At 32.9% G+C, this 23,012-nt stretch overlaps 1 protein-coding gene across 1 annotated transcript; it reads left to right on the top strand.

The window, feature by feature from the left end:
• Positions 1–1,933: 1,933 nt before the first annotated feature.
• Positions 1,934–21,229, top strand: LOC126830914 (platelet glycoprotein 4). Its single transcript, XM_050561419.1, has 13 exons — positions 1,934–2,113; positions 5,440–5,600; positions 6,515–6,656; positions 9,107–9,313; positions 10,416–10,507; positions 11,166–11,215; positions 11,462–11,531; positions 12,238–12,416; positions 13,136–13,254; positions 14,004–14,077; positions 16,269–16,320; positions 16,929–17,087; positions 17,557–21,229. The coding sequence occupies exons 1-13, from the start codon at positions 1,994–1,996 to the stop codon at positions 17,593–17,595; spliced, it is 1,464 nt and encodes a 487-aa protein (XP_050417376.1). The 5' UTR covers positions 1,934–1,993; the 3' UTR covers positions 17,596–21,229.
• The last annotated feature ends 1,783 nt before the right edge of the window (positions 21,230–23,012 follow it).

The following is a 23,012-nucleotide window of genomic DNA, read 5'->3' as shown; positions in this document are numbered from 1 at the left end:
TTGACGAACTTGTTTACCATAATATGTTCTGAATAGCCGCTGTGTTCATTGAAGACGTCTTTTAGGTGTTGTGCTTCCAGGTTGAGGGATTCGGGGTGATAATGCCTGCTTTTTATGCATTTGGGTTATTAGATTTGTACTGGTCCATTTGTGTTGGTTTTCTGTATAATGAGGTGGTGACATTTGAATTCTCTCTTTTTACCATTACATTAAGAAATGAGGAGCTGCTGTTGGTTTCATTCTCCATTGTGGACGTCACTCTTCGATGTTGGTTGTTCAAGTGATTCAGGGAGACGACAGTATCATCTTCTTTTTTTTAACATGGCGAAGATGTTATCCATCTTTCTGAACCAGAAAATAAGTTGAAAAGGGGCGGTTGGAGTCATTTCTTCTGGTGACATGTAAATTTCGGAAATCAACGGGGATAAAGGACTTCCCATCGGTACACCATGGATCTGTCCATAATAGTTTTTTCCCCGTATGAAATATGCGGATTCCAGACATTGCTTGATCAAAAGGAATACTGATATCAACTTGTAGTGATGTATCCAGTGGTGTAGAAAGTTGTCGAATACGTGTTTCAAGAACTCTCCAATCAACGCTTTTTGTCTTGGCACATTAGTGAGCAGGTACGAGAGCAATTCATTGAGGTCCTTAATGAAAATATCACTCTGTCTGGAAGGAATATCATGAGTATGACGAATCCTACCGATTATATTTTGGTGAAACAGAATAGGCGTCAAAAGCTTTTAGGGTCATCAACTAAATTAGCTCCCTTCCCTTTTATATCGTGCATATAAATGATGTTATATGCACGAAAGTTGATTGTTGTACGCTAAAGTCGAATTAAACTCGAAATTGGGAAGGGAACCCGCAACTTAAGAATCAAGGTTCAGAGTATGGGGCACCGCTGTCCACTAGTAGAAATTTTGTACGCGATTTTGGAAACAACCTGAACCCAGCTCCCTTTATTTCTATCAGGATATTCTTACCATTTCAATAACACATGAAACCATTTATCATTTTTGGTCAATTAATTAAAAACGTAAGTTAAATGCAAGGAATATGTTATTCTATCAGGTACTGCTGGTAAAACGCCTCCTCTATTTGCAACATTCGTGTAGCTTACAAGCTAACAATATTTCCACTTAAATGTAGGTTGGGTCTATTTCCTGTTAAACATCCGCGTTTGGTTACGATACGTTTATTTACAAAAGAACCGAAAATATTAAGACTACTCTTTTGGCGTTTCAACGACAGGATAGTGGTATTAAAGAAGACCCTTAGTACTGGAAAAGAAAAGGTATTTGAAACTAGGAATACTCTGAAAGAATAGAGGTGGTCCATCATCCAAAAAATTGCTATATGCTTGTGGTTAATTAACATTTGTGTCTAGTCTTTGGTACTTTCAAGTTGCGATTGTTAATTGCCGAACGAGAATACAAACGGGAAATTAAATAGACACGTAACCGATGCGGCTTCGTTAGTCGAGCCCCATTCGTAAGGAATCGAGTCAAACCCAGACACAAGAACTGGTCTAAAACTTTCAATATTCTAAGTTGTTCTGAAAATCTCAGTAAGTGCATAGAAACGATGTTAATTACATGTTTGCCCATTTTAATGATCTGTTATTTTTGGTTCACGAATTAAATTTACATTATTTATTATATCACAGATGATATTATCTAGTCTGAGAAATATCTTCCTTGTCTTGGTTAATGGGGGGCAAGGCCAAGACCGGGTTGAGGGATTTAATCGATATCAATTAGTGAAAATTGATAACATTAACCATTTTGTATGCAATATAGACAAATTAGTAGCCCTATTCCATCCATTTATTTAAATAGAGTCGCCTCCCTTCGACAACAATAACGCCTCTCCTGATGCTAAAAATAAAAGTCATGTGATTTTGTTTGTATTCATTGAACCTTGGTAAAGCGCTTAGAAAAAAGATTTCTGATGTGAATTACAGCAACGTTATTAATTGTTTAAAATGGGGAGAAAGTCAACAATAGGAACTGTTTGTTGTGGTGTACTTGGACTGGTATTTTTAATTGTTGGATTAGCAATGATACCAGTTTTTAAGAATCTCATTAAGAAGAAGATTAAAGATGTAAGTGTGTGCATGGCATTTACGGTTGAGGCAGCAGTGACTGGCAAAATTTTATGTTATATTATACAACTGGATCACACTTGTTGATTATAGATTTTTTTTTTTTTTTTTTTTTTTTCATACTTTGAGGTGAGAGATTTTATTATGTTTTGTAAGACAAGAGATTTGAAATTTTTGCACCTCAAACATTTCTAAAATTTATAGAGGATATTTGTCATTTTAGAGTGAATAACATATTTTATTTCATCGAGAAGCAAGAAAACTTATATTTTCACAAATGCGTAGCATGAGTGAAAATATAAACGTTTTCTTGCTTAGAGATGAAATAAAATATGTTATTCAAGACAAAACGACAAATGTTCTATTTATTTTATGATTTTACAATCATTTTAGGTAAAAACAACATGGACTACTGCTAGCCAGTGGAATAACACTTTTATTTCACTGATAAAACGCGGTATTCCACTACTGATCATAAAATAAAATGTTTTATTATAGGCTCACATGCCTTATACTTATAGGCTATACTATCATATAATTAAATATCTAGGACAGGGGTCAATAATCCTATAATGAATAGCACTATTAAAGCAGAGTGTAATCTGGTCTGCATAAAGAAATGAATGGTTATGATATAGTGCAATAATGGTAAACTGGTTCGATCTGCTGTACAAGTTATTAAATATATTTTTTAAATGGTCTTTTGTTATAATTTTTTTTTTAAAAAAATGCCTATTGTATTTTATAAATGTAATGATTGTAGGATTTGTTATAAGAATTTGATCGAGGTATCAAGCTAAAATGAACTTTGACTTATTGGCTAATAGACTATTAATATTATGCAGTGTACAGGATCTAGAATGATTGTTTAATTATATGACTTAGCTAGCTGTTATCTGACTTATAGTAGGCAATGATATTACATTTAAATGAAGGGGTTATCTCTTAAGTTATTTAAGAAACTGTTAAGAGAGATAGCGGGGAATGGGGTTTGATATGTTCATTTGACACAAACTAGGTAATTTCCACTATTTCCAGGCTAACATATGGTTCAGTTTGTTTGCAATAATTCGTTTGTCTATAGGTTATTAAATTGACAGACTTTACTACACCCCCACCCCCACCCCCCCCTCCAAAAGCTGTAACAAGTAATTGTACACGCTTACAGAACAGTAGAGGACATTAAATCCTATTTCATTTCATTTCATGCAAGCTTAATAAGTTTAATAATTTATGTTCTTAGTTTCAATTATTACAGCAATGAATCACAATTACAATAATTTCATAAACCGGTAATGACTAGTAATTACTTTGGGAGTACTTATGTCATTGTTTCTTGTCAGATCACCATGGATAATTTACAAAATAAATATTTTGCTTTTTACATGTACAACCTTTATGGAATACTCACATGACATAGCTGTATGTATGTTTCATTACATGGCAACCTATCTTTGTTCAAGGAAATGATTGGTCATACAAAAAAAAAGAGCCTTAAAATTTTCAGTTTACTTTGGAATGTAACTTTTATTTGTTCAGTAATAAGTTTTTACTATCTAAGCCAATTATGTCCTGCAGTAGGCTAGCTGGGTCTCCAGTGAAGCTCTGTATGAAATTATATTTTCATTGTCTATATGAAACACTCAAAGATTCTAACAATCTGTCTGTTTATTATTATAATAGTTGGTATTGTCTTTATTATGTTCTTCTGTATGCTTATGATTCTTAGGTGGGGGGTGGATGGCCGAATGGTTAGTGTGTGCACGCTGTGTCATAAGGTCTATCAATGAGTCAGCTGGCATGGTTTCGATTCCCTTGTGACAAGGAGTAGGGTCGCCTGTCCAACCTTGTGGGTTTTCTCCGCGTCCTCCGGTTTCCACTGCTAAAGACCCCTACCCGCAAATGAATTAAGGTAATAAAATGGAACCATATGTTAGTCCTGAAATGACCTAGTTTGCGTCAGTGGACTTAAACTCTCTCTCTCTCTCTATCTCTCTCAAACTCTCTCTCTCTCTCTCTCTCTCTCTTAGGTAGGGAGTTTATTCAGAAAATCATGATTACACTAACACAATAATAATGTTACCTCTAATTAGCTCGATTGAATACTGTATTGTATATTATGTACAGTATATGGTACCTGCCTTTTACTTGCAGAAATGTCAAGATTAGAGTATTCAAACTGCAACCTTTTTACACAAAAAAATTAGAAGCATTTTTCTACATCTATTACTATCTCTTACTATTTTTATTTGATAGATAAACATACATGTATAATCAGTCTTATTATAAGGAGCCCATTACAGTAAAAAAAACAGGGTTGGGTTTTTGTGTTGTTTATCTTTTCGGTGCATTATCCATTCAATGACCTAACAGTTATTTAAAACATTATGTCAAACCCATTCAAAAAAATCTGATAATGTAACTGTTCTACATGTTGTTTTAATCTAACTTAATCAGATATTTTGTCATTTAGCCACACTTTGCATACCATTAAAGAAACATGACCAGGCTTTAGGTCGTAAGCAGTTGGTAAAAAACATAATTGTCATTATCACAGTTGGACTGTGCAGTCAGGGCTTTAGATTAGAGACTTTGTGATTGATATGAATTTTAATAATTAATTTTACAAAAATCTTATCCAAAATATATTTTGACTTACTTCAAGATAAAAGAAATAGTATGAAATAGCTGGAATATATTGTACTAAATCCAAGCAGTTATCTAGCCTATATCTACATGTAGTTATTAGAGCAAGCTATTCATAAACATTTACAAAACTGTTACACATGCAATATAAAACCTTGAAATATATCTCATTAATGGATGGATAGATTTGCCTCCTATTTATAACACAATTTAATTAGAATGTGACCAGTTTACATGATTTACTTTAACTGCTGAAGTGGTTTTAACCCTATTTCATAAATGTATGTATGCATAGGTAATAGGGCTTGCTAAACTGGAGGTTCAGCAGAGGTCGATTCAGGTGTTGATCAAGAAAATTACTCAGGATTTTCCAGTCTGGTTTCCCTTGTCAATGGTGCAGTACAGGATAGAGGGGTTGGCGAGGAAAAGCGTCTAGTTGTTTGGATGGGACAAAAAAACTGAGATCCGATGTACCGGTACACTTGGGGTACTTGTAAAAGAACGATATTGACAGTTGGAATTCAATTGCTGTCTCATCTAAAATTCTCTCATAGCACACTGCATGGTGTATACATGTCTTTATTAGCTCATTTGGAGCAGAGAGGTAGGAACTTAAACCCAATTTCTTTCATTTATGTATACATATTATCTACATTGTTACAGTTTTGATTGTATTTTAGAATATACCAATAGCTAGACACTCTGAAACATTTGAGGATTTTATCACTCCACCTGCACCAATCTATTTTCAAATCTGGGTGTTTGATGTTGTAAACCATTTGGAAGTAATAAAAGATGGAGCTAAACCTTACCTGTACCAGAAGGGACCCTATACATATAGGTAAATCTCACTTGATTTAATATAACATATGTATCAGGTTATACTGCTTTTGAATATTGTTTGTTTCCTCTCCATTTTCTGTCATTTTTAAATCAACCTTTACTAATTACTTCCACATTGTCTTATAGGATATGTTTTTCTTTTGTTCATTACAAAATGTCACCCGAAACCATAGAATACTATATTTTCGTTTTGTAAATCAACAATTTTTATGAGAAAAGTTTCTCGGCTTTATCGTCAGATGTGGGACAGGATGGGCACTCAAAACACGAGATAATGAACTAGACATTATGTGATATCACAATTAATGCTTTGCATCCATGAAATTGAATCACAATGTCATTGTATTAATTCATAATAAAAATTGACGTCAAACAAGGTGTTGAATTTCTCTGTTTAAAAAGCTCAATGTGTATGTATATACGCCAAAATGACGATAGAGGCCATGCGGGAGCGGGGGGGGGGGGTGGAGATACATTGTCTCAGGAACCTGGCAAACCCCCTCCTGCAAAAATTCCTGGATCCGCCCCTGTGTCAATGTGTTAGGTTTAGGTATAACAGAAAACACTGGTCTTGAATGGGGTGTTTAATTAACCCTTTAAGTATCCGGCTCAAAAATTGTCAATGACATAAAATTACTGAAGGTTCTTTAAATTGTTAAAAGCTTATAACTATAACATATCAAAGATTACATTTGTTGTTAAATTAAATTTATTTTTATTTTAAATGTGTAAGTCTCAAACAATAATGATAGCGTTACACAGTCTTAAGATCATAAAACATGTAACTCATCCTTTACAAATTTCTACGGTCAATAAATACTTTTATAGCCATAAGTTTTACAAGTGATGATAAACCAACTTTAAATCTCAATGTTTCATTGTAATGTAATAACACTTCATATATATTTACAGAGAAGAGAGATTAAAAGTAAATGTGACATTTCATGATAATAATACTGTGTCCTATCGTGAGAATAGGTGGTTTGTATTTGAGGAAGAATTATCAGCCGGTCCACAAAGTGATAATTTCACCACTGTAAACATTCCTGTAGCTGTAAGTTTGAATAATCATTAATTCTGTTTTTTAAAGTTTTTTTTGTGCCGGATGCAGTAATGTGTATTTAGTACATATCTGTCAATTGAGATAACTCTTATCATGATTACCTAGATAAAGTCCTATAGTTAAAGTCCATGGGAGTGATTGGAGTGATTCAGGAATCCCTTGCAAACTAATAATGACTCAACGCCGTTAAGTATTTACAAAGATATAATAAAGCGAAATTCCATCAATCTATGCTGCCCTTTATGTAAATGGTGCACTTTGATGTGTATTTTAGAGTCATTCGGTACAAACTGTGGGCCAATTTACATTTTATTTAAAAATTTAAAGAGACATTATGCTCAAACTATTTGTTATGGATTTTGCCATTTTATCAATATGTGAACATTGATATCAATAGACAGCCCCAACATCATAATGATCAGAACAATACTCATGTACCTGACGAATAAAATTGTTTCCTCTGATTCCATAATACACAAATGTGGCTTGTCTGTTTGTAGTAATTTTCTCATTTAATGTATGGTTTCGTACTTACCATCCTGGAAATATGGCACCTGTCACAGACATTGCGGGGCACAAATTTAGGCCTTGTGAGGCACAATTCCTCTGGTGCCCGTGAAGTGTTATTTTTCTGTGTTTTTATTGACATTTTTAATATATGTCCATTTTCCAGCACAAATTCAAAATGTCAGATACTAGTTTTTTTTGTGCCTGACATCTTGTCAAGTTTGACTAAAATAAATATTTTCAAGCCAGTAGATTTTTTGGTATGATACCTAAAGATGAAAACTGAAATTAAAGATTTATAACTTGGAAATGGAAATAAATGGGTCTTAAGCACCAACTTTGCTATTGAAGACATGCAGTGTGCCATGAGGGAAATTTTGTCTGGACTTTGTTGTTTCTGCCTACAGTTCTTCTAATTGTTGCACTCAAGTGCACACAAGACATTGGTTTTTCGTCCATCACTTAGACGCTGAACTGTTGCCAGGGGAAACCGGACTAAAAAATATAATAACATGGTCCCTGTACTCTTATTATTATAAGGTACATGATAGTAAGAATAAACAATGATGTTGCTGAAAGCTCCCTAATACTGTGCTTTGTCACATGAATTCTATGCACAAGAGACAGAGTCAAATCGTGCCACCAAGCCGACAGAATTAATGATAATAATGTTTAACCAGGTAGGGTGCCCCATGCACCCAAAATTTTCCCTACTGAAAGTTGAACTTGACACGGCTTGTCTCGAGGTGATTTCTGGCAAGTCACACAGTGCGATAACACTAAGTACAAGAGTCTATGAGTCTATAAACAGCCATCGCACATGAAATTCTCTACACATCTATCAACTATTACAGCCGTAAAAAATCTATTGTTGATGATTCTGAATAGCAGTAATATTTAGTTTTTTGGTCATTACAGCAGCTTTAGAAATTACGGTCGTTTTATTTTTTAAATTGCTTTATCGTTAACTATACCGTTAGGAGTGGCATCAACTGGTTTAGTACAAATAATATCTCTGAAACACTCGGGTTAGGCAAGAACATGATACTAGCAGTAGTTTCATTTTACTTTTACAAGGTTCTTAAAACATTTGTTGAGTTGCCTACCGTGCGTGTTTCTGAATTCAATTTCATGTTCTAGCTTTCTGTCATGTTTCGTAAAAAAGAAGTCTTGATTATCCCGGCCTGTCAATTAGACGGAGAATGGTCGGTAGACTGATTAAGCAAAACTAATTTCAAAACAAGGGCACATAACAAATTTTTTTTACTGAAAAGTTCCCGGATGTTATGGCCGACACTTGTAACCATTTTTCAGTCTATTATTTGTTGATGGTTAAATGATCATAGCTTATTAAACATGCATTATGCAAGAGCTAAATCTGATTATTGCAAGTCTTAATTTAGGCTTCAGATGTTATAGAAATTATAAATTAGATCTTTATTTAAACAACAAGACCAAAATCAACTCTGTAGACCCACGGATGGCTCGGCTACAGCTCGGATTTAAATAGGATTTCACTAATTGATTAAATCAAATAAGGGGTAACCTGATGAAAATACGTCAGTTAGATCGAGGCTAAATGATAGAGTGTACTTAGCGAGGCCGCTGTAAAGCGTTTCCGTATGCCATTGAAAACTTTACTTGATAATCGAGACATGTAGGTGGAGTTAACGCCTGTCAATCAAACGATCGGCGAAGGTGAATACGCATTTTGCTACCATTTTTAGTCAAATATTACAACGATGATAACTATGTTCAGAATAAAGTAATTTGACTGAATTTTTCAATATATTCTTCTTTCATCATCTACTTTTGAACTGTTACAGCAAGAATGGCCAACTCTCTATAAAAATCTCCCATAATGTATCTTTAAGTACATGTCCGTTTATTTAGTAACCTACCATGGGTTAATTCATTTTCCCTGTATATTTCAGTTGATAGATAATTTGATAAAAAATGAATATGGTTGGATACAAGATTTAGTTGAATTACTGTTTCAAGTTACAGCTGAAGATGTATTTATTACTTTATCAGTAGAAGATTTAATGTGGGGATATGAAGACCATTTACTTAGACGAGCTGCAGAAATATTAGCTAATTTCAATATCACATTTGATGACCATTTTGGTTTGTTTAAAGGGGTAAGTTAATTTCGTCAAATTTTAGTACAGTAATCATTTTGTGGTCTCAATTGAGTTTTGAGCATTTGTAAATAGATTCAAGTACATAACTAGAATACATGATGTTGTAGGTTATGAGGTCTGGAGCCATCCCAGATATATTTTAGTGAATCAGTGGAAGACACTTAACAACCTTTATCTTAGTCTGGTACAACTATCTGAATCTCTGCCATATCTTTTTACTGAAATTAGTGAAATACAAACTTTCAGTGTAAATCTGGTAGGACTAAAAGTCTCCAAGTTCAATGCTATATCCATGTGACTGAATAGCCATGGTTGTGTAAGTGATAGTGAAAATTAATCAGTGAAATTCCTTAAGTCCTGTCATATTTTATTGATTCAGAAATGTCAGACGTATTAATTGGGCTATTACTTCACTTTTTGGAGTTTAATTTGCCTACTTCAATCCATCTTTATTAATAGATACCATGAGAATACACAATCAATAAGAAGTTGTTGGGTTATACGCATATATAGCGTAGGCTTACAGCATGTGGTCCTCTTTTTCTTTTAAAAATGTGACTGACACATCCACTTATAATTTGACAGTATATTTAATTTATTAATTAAAGGCAAAAGAATTTGTATTAGTTGTGCATTATTATGCATTCACATTCACTGTGAACTTAAATTGTCATCACCTCTGCCCATCGTCAGGACATTCTTTCGTGTAAAAACTCTACTGGTCTTAACTCTTGATTGCTTTTTCTTTTATTTGCAAGGATTGTTCATTGGCTCATGTGATAACATTATCTTTTTAAAAGCTTGGTGGCATTGTTCATTGGAATATTTTTTTAATCACAAATTACGATACTTCAACCCCCATTTGCATTCAAATTTGTGCATTCTTGTAGAGAGGATAAAGGACACATTCCCCAACAAATTATTTGCAGACATTGATTTTAGAGCTATCACAGATGATTTGCTGCTATTGGGTGTATCAGGGGACATGACAAGTTCATATCTATGTTTAAAACTATTATATATAATATGAATAGAATATTAAGATATGACAATGACTGGAGTTTTCCTGTAAAAGATTATGTTTTGTTTCTTCTTGTAGCAAAATGGTACTGATGATGGATTATATACAGTATTTACAGGCAAAGGAGATAGTAGTAAACATGGTGTTATTAATGAATGGAATAAAATGAAGTAATGTTTTAATCATGAGACTTTTAAAATGCTGCTTATAAATCATTATTATTAGTGTCATTCTGTCTGCAGTTATTTTGACTCTTTTATATTAACTATTAGAAATCTAGTTTGAATTGGAATTTTCTTATACTATAGATCAGTATTGTGTGATTGTCAGGGTTCATGGTTTTAGTCTCCAAAATCGCATGAGGCAAAATTAAATTACAATCAGGAAATTTAAAATTTTTTTAATTTGGGTCTCTTGATACTCTTTTGTTCTTGATGAAATAAATTAGCTGATTTGAACATCATCCAGCCAAACGCTATACTGACAGCCATTATCTCAATCTAGACATTTTAAATTTGATTATTATTCTACTGCATTCTTCCAGTACTAATCTGTGTCTACTCTAGAGATAATCTTGTATCTTCTTCACATCAATAGGGTTTAGCAAAGATTTAGAAATTTGACTAATTTAATAAATAATGAAACAGATTTTGAAGAAAATATTACACATTGCTCTGTTTGGCATACAATAAGAAGAAGTGATTTACTTTCAAGTTGTTATATACTGTATAATTCTTATGGCAGTTCTGATCAATTGTGAATTTTTTGTTCTTTAAAATGAACTTCCAGGCCTATCGGTATTTTATTCACCTTTTATTTAACTTTCAGAACATTGCCTTATTGGACGTCTGCTACTGCAGCCATGATAAATGGATCAGGTAACTGTCATTTCTTGTTACCAATATAGGTTTTAAATTTTAGTGAGTAACTGTTAAAATTGTTGTTTGAATCAAAAGGGAAGTAACTCTACTACACTACTCTGTGATGGAATATTTTGACTAATTTGCTAAAGAGTGATATGAAAAAAAAACTTATATCTATAGTTGGTCAGCAAAATTTGAAATCAAACACCAGTACAGCAAAGGGCTATCAGTTTATGATTGAATATTTTCTTTTTTATGAAGATGGCACAATGTATCCACCATTTTTAGATCAAGACAAACCAATATATGTGTTTTCTTCAGATGTCTGTCGGTAAGAAATACTTTCATCATTTACCTGGAAATTAGATATCATCTGCAGAGACATGGTTGAAATGTCAGAATAAAATCAGTGGCAGAATTTACAATATAAATTTTTAATGTCATTCAATTTAATTGAGAGTTTTGTACATATAGATTCTAGGAGGCTGAACTCCGGCCCAACAAGAATATCCCTTGATCAAATACCAGCATGGGAGGATAACCTAAAGATATTTCAAGCACAATTCCTACCTATTAGGCATTAAGCCCATAGATCTATCGAGGAAACTTTGGGTTAGATGAAGTGTTTTGATCCATAGATTTTACATGACAAGAAGTAGGGTTTCTTCTGGGTCCTCTAGTTTCCTCCCTCTGCTAAAGACCCTATGTGCAAGCCAATATTATTGACATAAAATTAAACCATATGTTAGTGCCAAAATGACCTAGTTTGTGTAGAGTGGACATTGAACCGCAGCTTTATCTCTTCCTCAATGTTAATTAGCTTGTTAAATACAACCTATAAACTTGCGATCACACTACACTCCTTGTCGGTGCAATAGAGACTACAGTTTTTATCAGATTTTTCTGAATTATCAGCAAATTTGCATTATGACAAGACAAGGTCGATAATCAGAGTAAATAAAATGTGTTAAATTCCTTCAGGTTAAAAGGTTTGTAGGTTTTATAAACATAAAAGATTATTATGTTTTATTTTACAGATCCCTTAATCTAGTGTATAAGTATGATTATGATTTAAAAGATATTAAAGTTTATCGCTTTGTTGCTCCTCCTAGTTTATTTGAGAATTCTACAGCTAATCCAGCTAATAAAGGATTTTGTACTAAAGCAGAAGGTTGTTTACCATCTGGTGTTGTAGATGTTAGTGCTTGTAGATCTTGTAAGTATTTATAAACTATAATACTAGAAATCTTACAGTTTATTATCAGTCACATTGATTGTTCCTAGCTACAATAGTGATAAATTATTAAATATACCACAATTCAAGTTTTAAAAATTCAATTTTTAAATTACATGATTAATGTAATCAGTAGTAATCGATGATTGATTCATCACTGATGTTTGATTGACATTGACTCATGGCCTAACAGTCCTAAATTACAATCAGTCAGTTCTACATATATTTGCCACCGATATATTCCATTGTTTATCGCAGTGTACTGTGTGGATTAAAGTTTGTAGACTATGTGGTTGAGTGGTTGAACAGGTGAACTGTAGATCATAAGGTCTGTCGTTCAGTCATGTGGTACTGTTTAGATCCCAACCTTATACATGACAAGAAGTTAATTAAGTCACCTGTCCAACCTTGTGGGTTTTCTTTGGGTCCTCCAGTTTTCTTCCACTGCTTTAGACCTAGACGCGTAGGCAAATTGTGAGTCCCGAAATGACCTAGTTTGTGTCAAGTGGATATTCAACCATATTTCTCTCTTTCTCTTTTTGATGCTCTGGCTGAAATTTCAACAGTGAATTACTTAGTTCAAGGGAAATAACTCCTACTTTCACACTAAACAAGCCTCATTAGAATTATTATGTACCAGTATGTGTCTATTTAAAGATATGTTTCATATTTCATACTTTATTATTTTTCACTAATTTCAGCTGCACCTATAGTTTTATCCCAGCCCCATTTTCTAGCAGCAGACCCGTCCATAATAAACAGCGTTATTGGTTTACATCCTAACACTGAAGAACATCAGACAGTTCTTGATGTAGAACCAGTGAGTATAAAAACAGTTTATGTAATTTCACCTTAGTAATCAGAATAAAATGAATAATGTGGTTTGCTTCAATCAATGGCCAGAATCAGTGGTTTTGATTTGTAAACTTACAACTATTTAGATAAAAATATACTTCAATATAGTAAAATAATGTTTAGTTAATATAAACATAGGTGTATTTTTATGTTAATTAGAACTGTTAGGTTAGTCAGAGTGTTTACAACCTCCATATTCTCCACTTTACTAAAAGGATGTCCTCTACATAAACAAATTATTCATATAAAAATATACTATATATTAGTCCCAAAATGACCTGCTTTGTGGTGATTGATGTTAAATAATAGTTCTTTTTCCTTTTTATTCACCCACATTTTCATGTGGATGTATATTGTGAAAAATCCCGTTTTTAGCTTTTGGACCCTCTACAGGTTACAATTTTTATCCAATTTTAAAAAACGTTTGAATATATCACTGTTACACCATAATGTCAGTTGAGTTTTAATTTCGTGTAAATCAGACCAAAACTGCCTGACAAAATGGTCACTTCTAGCGGTCATAATTTTTATCTGATTCTGATGAAACTTAAATTACACGTTCCTTTGATATTGACACACATCGGACCGTCACATCCTGGATTATGGCCCCTAATTTTACTAAAATTGCTTTTAGCTTGTTCTCTGTCCAAATCTTGTGAAATATGGGTGTATCTTGTTTTATTTAAATATAATCATTAATTTGTTTTTCAATAGATGACTGGTACTACAATGAATGCAGCAAAAAAATTACAGATTAATATTCACATTATGAATGTTTCTCATATTGTGTAAGTTAAGAGTTTCTACTTATTCCTTTAGTTAAAAAGCATTTTCTTCAATCTGATTAAAACACAGATCCTATTTCGTTTCGTTTTTTATAGTTCCAAATTTCGTTTTACTTGTCTTTACTACTCTGTGGATCTGGAAGAGTTGTTATATTTCCAGTTATCTGGTTAAAGTGAGGGATTAGCCAATGAAGCCGTCCGTTACGGCGAGTTAATGGCGTGCGATCCACAGAACAGTGAGTAAACCACTAGAAACACAACGTCATAGGGTCAAAAGCCACTCATGTGACCCCTGACACGACCTTCCAGTACAACTGTTCAGATCTTCATGTAGTGTAGGTCATGGAAAGTATAAAAAAACAAAACAAAATATAGGTCTGTATTTTAATCCGGTTGCATTTTCTTTATTTATATATTTAACAAAGAGCTGAAAAATATCCATTAGATATTTAGACAAATAAAACAAAACAACATAGTCAGATACCATCTTGGCATCAGAGTTAGTGGAAAGCCATGAGTTGCTATGGGACATCAAAACTATTTGCCCATTACTCTAGATTCTAGAATATTGGACCTTTAACGTAGAGATATGGGCCTTTGAGTGTGTGGTTTAGGGGAGTGTTAATAAATGAGAACTGCTTACATCTGCATGCAAAAGTATTTAAAAATGGTGGTTTAATTATCATTATCTATGTACAGGTATCTTAATGAAATTTGTATGGTCTCATATCTATTTTAATAATTGAATCATTAAATGAGTATAATTTTTCAAAAGTGCTGCACCTTGTTTGTAATTCTGAAGCCATGCACAAAAATAAAACCCACTTGAATACAATATTAGGCATATCCAATCACTAAGAATCCCAATTCTTCACCTTTAATAGCCAATGAAAAATCCTCATTTATTTGCTTTCCCACATTAGTACTGAGAAATCTATAAAAATAAATAAATATTCTGAGAAACCATAACATAACTGTACATTCTGGTGATGTCATTTATGTATTTAAAGAAGTTTACTTACTAGGCATTGAAAAAATCTACATAATATGACCATTGGCCTGTTGAGGTGACATATCTATCTATTTTAAGAATTTTATATAATATTTGGTTTATTTCACAACCCTATTATTGGTTAGTAAATACCCGTTACATATGAATGTTTTTAAATAACAGTTTACTTCCTCATGTATCAAAAGTCTGTCATTAAACAGATCAGATGAGTTGAAACATATATTAAAACCATACTTCTCACTTCCTCGTTTCATCTCACTCATTATCACAGCAGAACCGGGCCAGATATCTTTATTAATATTTATTATTAACAATCTCTCTGTCTCTGTGTGTGTGATGTATCTTGTCCACTGACTTGTCTTCTTAGTTTCTAGGGGGGTTCGATGGCTGAATGGTCAGCATGTGCGTGCTGTAACATAAAGTCTGTCATTGAGTCTACTGGCGTGGTTTCAAATCCCCAGTTGTACGTGACAAGGAGTAGGATCGCCTGTCCAACCTCCGGTTTCCTCCCACTGCTAAAGACCCCTACGCGCAAGCGAATTATTGAAATAAAATTGAACCATGTGTTAGTCCCGAAATGACCTAGTTTGTGTCGAGTGGACGTTAAACCCCATTTCTCTCTCTCTCTGTTAGTTTCTATTTGTGATAGGGTTTTCCTAGTTACTATTGCGATGGGAATAAAAAATATTTAAATAAAGAAATTTAAGTGAGTGGGTGACACCTGTTAGCACCACCCCACAACATTGTTTGCTAGTTAATGAACAATTTACGCAATCAACAAAGTTATACTTTAATTAAATAGAGATATAATTAAACAAAATAGAGAATAAATCTGTTTCCATAGACTTTCTACATTTATGATGTTCAGTTTTCTCACTTAACCTAAAGATCATAAGGACTGTACCTTTTGGGATGTGGTGTGTTAAACTTTCTTTATTTGTTTGAAATAATGCTGTTGCTTGTTTTTGCTCTAAAAATTTAGTCTCTTTTCACTAAATTCAAAACAGTAGATCAAATTATTAGGTGATGCGTGACAGTCAAAAATGGAAATTTCTGTTCCTTTATATTCCTTGAGAAAGAAAGTTTGAATAATTAGTGGATTATTTTATAGTGTGACCACAGTATATTTTTTCCATTATAATGGCATTGCAAATCATTATATTTTGGGGTTTTATTTTACAGAGATACCACCAAAGTAAAGTCTATGTTTTTACCTGTACTCTGGTTAAATGAGGTATGACGCTGTTATAAATTTCCTTTATTGTATTTCTTTCTACTAATATTACAGGGGATTTATAAATTCACTTCCATTTAAAACCATGACCACACAAGCACACAGCTAGGATAAGCAGAAAAGAACCAGCAACAGCTCACTCCTATGGTGTCCCATTGAGGATAGGCATCAGTCATTGACTAGGGCTGAAGCTTGGGAGATGTCTTGCAAAAAAGCTATCATCAAAATGGCACTTTATGCAGAGATATATGGGCTGGGGCTTGGGCACTACCTTGCCAAAAAGCTATCGTGAAAAAGACTCTTTCCAGGGTCAGTACCAGTGATGGGATTTCAAAATTTTTCTTGTCAGACATTTTTACCGAAAATAAAGGGGCATGTGTAGAAAAAGATGAAATAGATGATAAAGCATCCTAAAAGATTGTTTTTATCAAAGTAAAAGGAAATATGAATTAAAAACTGTTTTTATCAGTGCAATGATAGCTGAAAATCTGCTAGAAAAATCCATGTTTATTGTTTTTATCACTGCAGTAATAGCTGAAAACAGTGATAAATGATAAATATATGCTAAAACAATTAATTCATGATCATTGGGGTTTTTTTTTCATCAGAGTGCAGTAATAGATAATAAATCTGCTGGTAAATTTAAAGATAAAGTACAGCAACCTGTTAAAATAACTCAAGCTATACAGTTTGGTTTAATTACTGTTGGTGTTTTTGTACTAGTATGTGCTCTAGCGTTTGTGGGCAAGAAAATGTTATGTAAATCAGTAAGTAGAAGTGTTATATGGTATATTTGTTTATAAGCTGATTTCAGTTTGATAAGGCCGATAATCATTTGTTGCTAGTTAAAAATGTGTGTTTTAATTTACTGTTGTTTCCTTTCTGGTCATTTGGAATACTAAAATGTAATTATCTTCTTAAGGAAAAAAATTGTGCATCGCTCCGCTCAACTGTTCATTAATAGAAACATAAAGTGCTAGCTTTGCTCGAGCCGTGTTGCCAATATATATATAAAATATTATAAACCCTCAGAAGGTACAATCAACATGTCCTTTATTATTTGGTAAAAGTATATTTGTATAATCAATCTTTAAAAAGAAAATATTTATTTGGTTCAGTCTGCTTGACTGTTCTTTTCTGACATGCCTTTCTCAGAAATATTAGGTGTTTCAACATATCTACATTTTTGGAGAAAGATTACTATTTTACCATCTATTTTTACTATTTATATTTCAGAATAATGAACCATCAGACTTACAACCGATGATAACATAAGTTAAAGGCAAGAACAGTGTAAACCAGCATATTTGTCACAACAAATTTAACGAATTCAAAATCAAAAAATTGATAGTTTGATGAATTTATGGGGTTTTTCTGGACCTCTTTTTAATTTTTTTTATTATACAAGATTTATTTTTAATTTATATTAATTTTGTCTTATTGTAGCAATACAAATTGAATATTCATTGTTTTCTATTGCCACAAATTAACCGCCAACATATCTCATCTGATACTATCTAGTTAAAGATGCATTCTTATCATTTTTACTTACTTGAGTAAAGGATCATCAGCAGGGTAAAGTCCTTAAAACCATTAAAATGTTGTACAACTGCATCTACCTGTAACTTTATATTAAAACCTAAAATGGCTCTTTTTTTACCAACTGGCATAATGCTATACATAAATCCATATATTTTATATGTAGTATTATATTTTATAGTTGTGTGGGTAATATCATTGTGATAATAAATTGTCTTTCAATTTTCAAAAGATGGGATAAATTTTATAACCAATGTTGACAGGGAACGAAGTAATCAGAAAAGCAATAAAATTGATTAGATAGTTGGATAATCAACATTGTAGTAAAGAGAAAGGAGAGGTTATGAATAAAATCTATGATTTTTCATGGACGTCAAATTGGGATTTGTTGTGATTTTAACAAGTAAATATATATGAAACGATGAACAATTTTGTAAATATCTTGGCATATTTTGTTAAATATCTTGGCATATTTTGTTACATATCTTGGAATATTTTGTTAAATATTAAGGGGTAAAAAACTTAATTTGTCTAACATCTATCATAAGACACATACCAGTATCTTCATTTATTGAAAAAACTGTGTCTACATAATAGTTAAATAGTGTATGGCACATCTACTACAAATAGTTTTGTATATAGAATGAAAACCATGACATATTTATTTTTTCATCAATTGCCTTTTGATTCACTTATCAAAACATTCTAGTTTATTATCTACCTCTTAGAATTTTTCGATGTATAAGACTCATTGCTTCTACATATTTCATATTTTGTGAGCTGCAAATGATAATGCATGAAATGGCTGATGATGTTTAACTCAAATCAAATTTTAAAAACAACTATAAAAACAGGGGTAAAAAATGTTTTTCAATTTTCTTTAAAATGATTTGAACATATTTCTATAGAAGAGTATATCTTTCATATCAGTTACTTTGCGTTTTGCTACTGATGTCACTGTGCGGGGGTAGATGGCCGAATGGTTAGCGTGTGTGTGTTGAATCATAAGGTCTGTCATTGGGTCAACTGGCGTGGTTTCGATTCCCCGATTGTACGTGACAAGGAGTAGGGTCGCCTGTCCAACCTTGTGTTTTTCTCCAGGTCCTTCAGTTTCCTCCCACTGCTAAAGACCCCTACGCACAAGCGAATTATTGAAAAGAAATTGAACCATATGTTATTCCCGAAATGACGTAGTTTATGTTCTTATACATCCAAAAATATTATATTCCAAACTATATAAATTAAATGTGTAACCTCATTATATTTTATCAAACATAATGTTTGGATATATATATTTATTTACACACGGTTTATTTTGATTTTATAAATGTTGTACATAATTTATGTTATCTTGACTGTTAAAATTGTTAATAGATCACTGAATATTAATATGTAATTTATATCAAATTATTCTTCTGTGCCTTTGTATATATTCAGCTATTATTGATACCCAACTTCGCCCAGGGCCCAAATTCGCATGGAGCCCAATTTGCCCAGAGCATAATTTTGCCCAGGGTCCAAATTCAATGGCTAAAACATTCACGGTGTCATGCTGGTTAAATTGATACCACATCTTGGGCCATAATCCCATAATCCATTAAGTTACAGTCCGATTCATGCCAATACTAAAAGTAATCAAGGGCTTAGGGAAATAAACCATAAACCTATATTTTTAATTTTCGGCAAAATCGGATAAAAATTGTGTCCTGTACAGTGTCTACCAACAAAATGTGAATGGACGGAAGTCCAGATGGACAGAAGCAAATGGGGGCTGAGTGAGGCGACAAATCAGGATGGGTGAACATACACACATATATACACACTTTGATTTTATTTATATAGATAAAACATTCGAACAGCTAAACCGAATTGATTTAGATAAAAGTATATTATGGAGGTAAACCTCATTAATTTTGATAAAATTAAAATAGATCAATCTGATGTGTTATGTGATGAAAAATTGTTTCGGTTCAGTGTGCCAAAATTGAGACATTGACAGTTCACAAGATGTATTTTTATCTTCATCGAAATTTGCATCCTTAAACTCAGCTTAAATAAACATTGTCAACTGTTGAACACAAAATTAGTTAATCCCCATATTTTCTGTGTTGAGAGACCGGACATTTTAAATATCTACTTAGGGTTACAAATCAATGTATCAATTTTAATTAAATAGAGTTTTTTAGTTTTTTAAAACCCAATTCAAAGCCAATCTGATTAAAACACAGATCCCATTGGGTTTCTTTTTTTTTATAAAGTTCAAAGGCCATTGAAGTATAAAAAAACAAAATAAAATAAAGATCTATGATTTAATCAGATTGTATGAAAGCTATCATAATATTCTTCTGATAATTATATGTATGGTTATAGAGAATTATACATGTATATCTTTTGTCACATTGTGCCACTCCCATTTCTAAATAGAATGATAATCAAAGCGAAAACCTAGCATGTAAATGGGCCACAGTTGTCATCAAGCCATTTAAGGATTCGTACCAGTCGGCAACAATTACATGCTTATGAATCAATATCAATGGCCATTTCTCTGCTAGGTAACAAGAACTCCATCAAGAGACCACATTTAGCAGAAATTAAAGGAGCCACATTGAAGACAAATAATGTTATAGGTTTTAATTGATAAATATGTTAATAGATAAAATTTAATAAATATATTAATAGATTTAGTTTAATAAATATGTTGAGGGATTTAATTTAATAAATATGTTGATAGATTTGATTTAATAAATATGTTGATAAGATTTATTTTAATAAATATATTAATAGATTTAGTTTAATAAATTTGTTGATGGATTTGATTTAATAAATATGTTGATAAAACTTGATAAATATATTGGTAGACTTTTAAGTATAAATCTAAGTATGTCAATAGATTTGTGATTTAGACACACTGTAATTGTGTAATCCTCCCAGGGTTGTCTATTTAATTACATTGTGCAATCCAGAAGAATAGACTTAAACCTTGGTTGTTGTCATTTCTTGCAGTGTGCCTTCAAAAAACTTTGCTTTACTTTTACGTGACCAGTAACAAAAGCGTATTGAATACTACTGCTCACATTATAAATATATAATGCTTTGTTAATATTCTTTTGTGTGATAAATACCCCAGGGGAGGTGTTTACATTTATTACTAATATATTATAGTTTGCTTTATTGTGCAGTTGATGATTTATGAATATTTGATGTGGGTTTTTTATTAATCTTATAAAATATCCAGTCAACATTCCTTTTCATGACAACTAAACATTGAATTACATTTTTATCTAATGATAAACCCAAAATATTTCTGATGATATAAACCTGTTAGGCAATTTGAAGTTGGTTAGAAATTAAAGTAAATATTTATTATTTACATTTGCCTTCAAACTCTTTATTACTTCCACCGACATATCCACAAACAGATCATGTATGAATGCATTACTAATGTCTCAACATTTAGACATTCAGAAACTAGTTGTCAGTAGTGTATGTGTGTTACACTGTCTGCAAAACGGTATGGTCTATAATTCTTTGCTTCACGTTGTGTTTCAAAATAGCCATGGGCGGCTAACGTCTGAAGAAGCTACATACTGTCCCACTTGGAACGCGCATATCTCTATTTTAAAGGTTAATACACCCTCAACCGGTTATGTGTCTCTAAATACTAATTACTCGATTGGTTAAAGAGTGCATAATATGAAAATATAAAAATTGGGTAGTAACTTCTTGTATTATTGCCCCTGATTGTACGTAAACTCGCTTTTTCAGCTTTTCCCCTGTCCATCGCTTGCAACTTGTGGGTGTATCTGGCATGACAACCGCTTGTTTTCCACACGAACACAATACGAAGTAAAAAACAATTTGCCCGATTTGCCTTACGATGGCCTAATGAAGGGCAAAATGAACCTTTCCAGGTTCCCTCGGCAAATTTTTTGCAAGCTGGAAAAACTTCACATGCTATCGGTCATACGATGGCTTAAGATGCCCTCAGGAATGGCACGATGTTTTTACGATCAGAGCCGAATTTGAACATTTATTCTATCTTAACAGGCGTACGGGCTCGATGAATAGACACTTTTGGCAAGCGTAAATTCCTATCGGGAATCCGTATCGATTTTGCGTGTGACGTCATTTATGCGTGTGTATTTCTCATACCTGATACGGCAGCACGCATCGAACAGCTTTCATACGGAAAAGGTCTGTATAACATCTTTTGTCTCTTTACCGTATTTTTTGCTACTTTTAGTCACTGAAATGTTGTGTCGTAGCATTTTTATGAATCTATGTGTATCCTAGAACACGAAGGTGTATATTTGATGTGATTTTAATCATAATAAAGACCGGAATATAATCATTATTTTTGATGAGCTTTTCGCGGAATTTTCATATTTTTTCTGTCTGTGTCTGCATTCTGGTTGATCTACGTGCAAAATTTAGGGGGGTGTGACCTTGCAAATCTGTAAAAGGCTTTCGAAAATACATTAGTGAAACCAAAAATTGCTGTCGAGTCGAAGTCGAGGATTTTTTTTAATAAGATTCGACACTAAATATTTTTTAAATTTTAAATAGCTCAGCGTCTGTCGAGCGACTGTGCTCAATTCAGGAATTTGTAGGCTAGGCACTTGACTAATACTGATGTTGATCTTGGTAGATAACTGCCATCATGTTGTAATAGAACTAAGCTCAGCTCAGCTACCCATACGTATGTGGCGCGAAAATCTGCCAAAACTCTAAAACTACATTGATGCAACGCATCACGTGACGATACGGATACGTGATACGGATGGGAAAAATTCCACTTAACAAAATTCTCTTATGAAAGTGGGGCAGAACCTGATATGCCCGAAAAAGTTTCGGGTTACAGTCGGTGGTGCTGGTCGTCCGGGAGAGGCGAAGGGGCGCAGATTATCGTAGGACCCCCGTATAGTGGGAACCTAGCATTAATATCTTCTATTTGTATCGTAACACCTCACTGATTTTCACGAATAAAATGATTAGTCAGGTCTGTTATGCTCTTTAATTAACGCCGTCACATGTGTAAAAGTAAAATAGATAGGTATTTGCGTCAATAATATATAATACAATCTGGTTAAAACACAGATCCTATTTCGTTTCGTTTTTATAGTTCAAAATTTCGTTTTTATAGTTCAAAATTT

Source organism: Patella vulgata, chromosome 8 (assembly GCF_932274485.2).
Source record: "Patella vulgata chromosome 8, xgPatVulg1.2, whole genome shotgun sequence".
Classification (NCBI taxonomy): domain Eukaryota; kingdom Metazoa; phylum Mollusca; class Gastropoda; family Patellidae; genus Patella; species Patella vulgata.
This window is presented reverse-complemented; position numbering and strand designations above follow the sequence as displayed.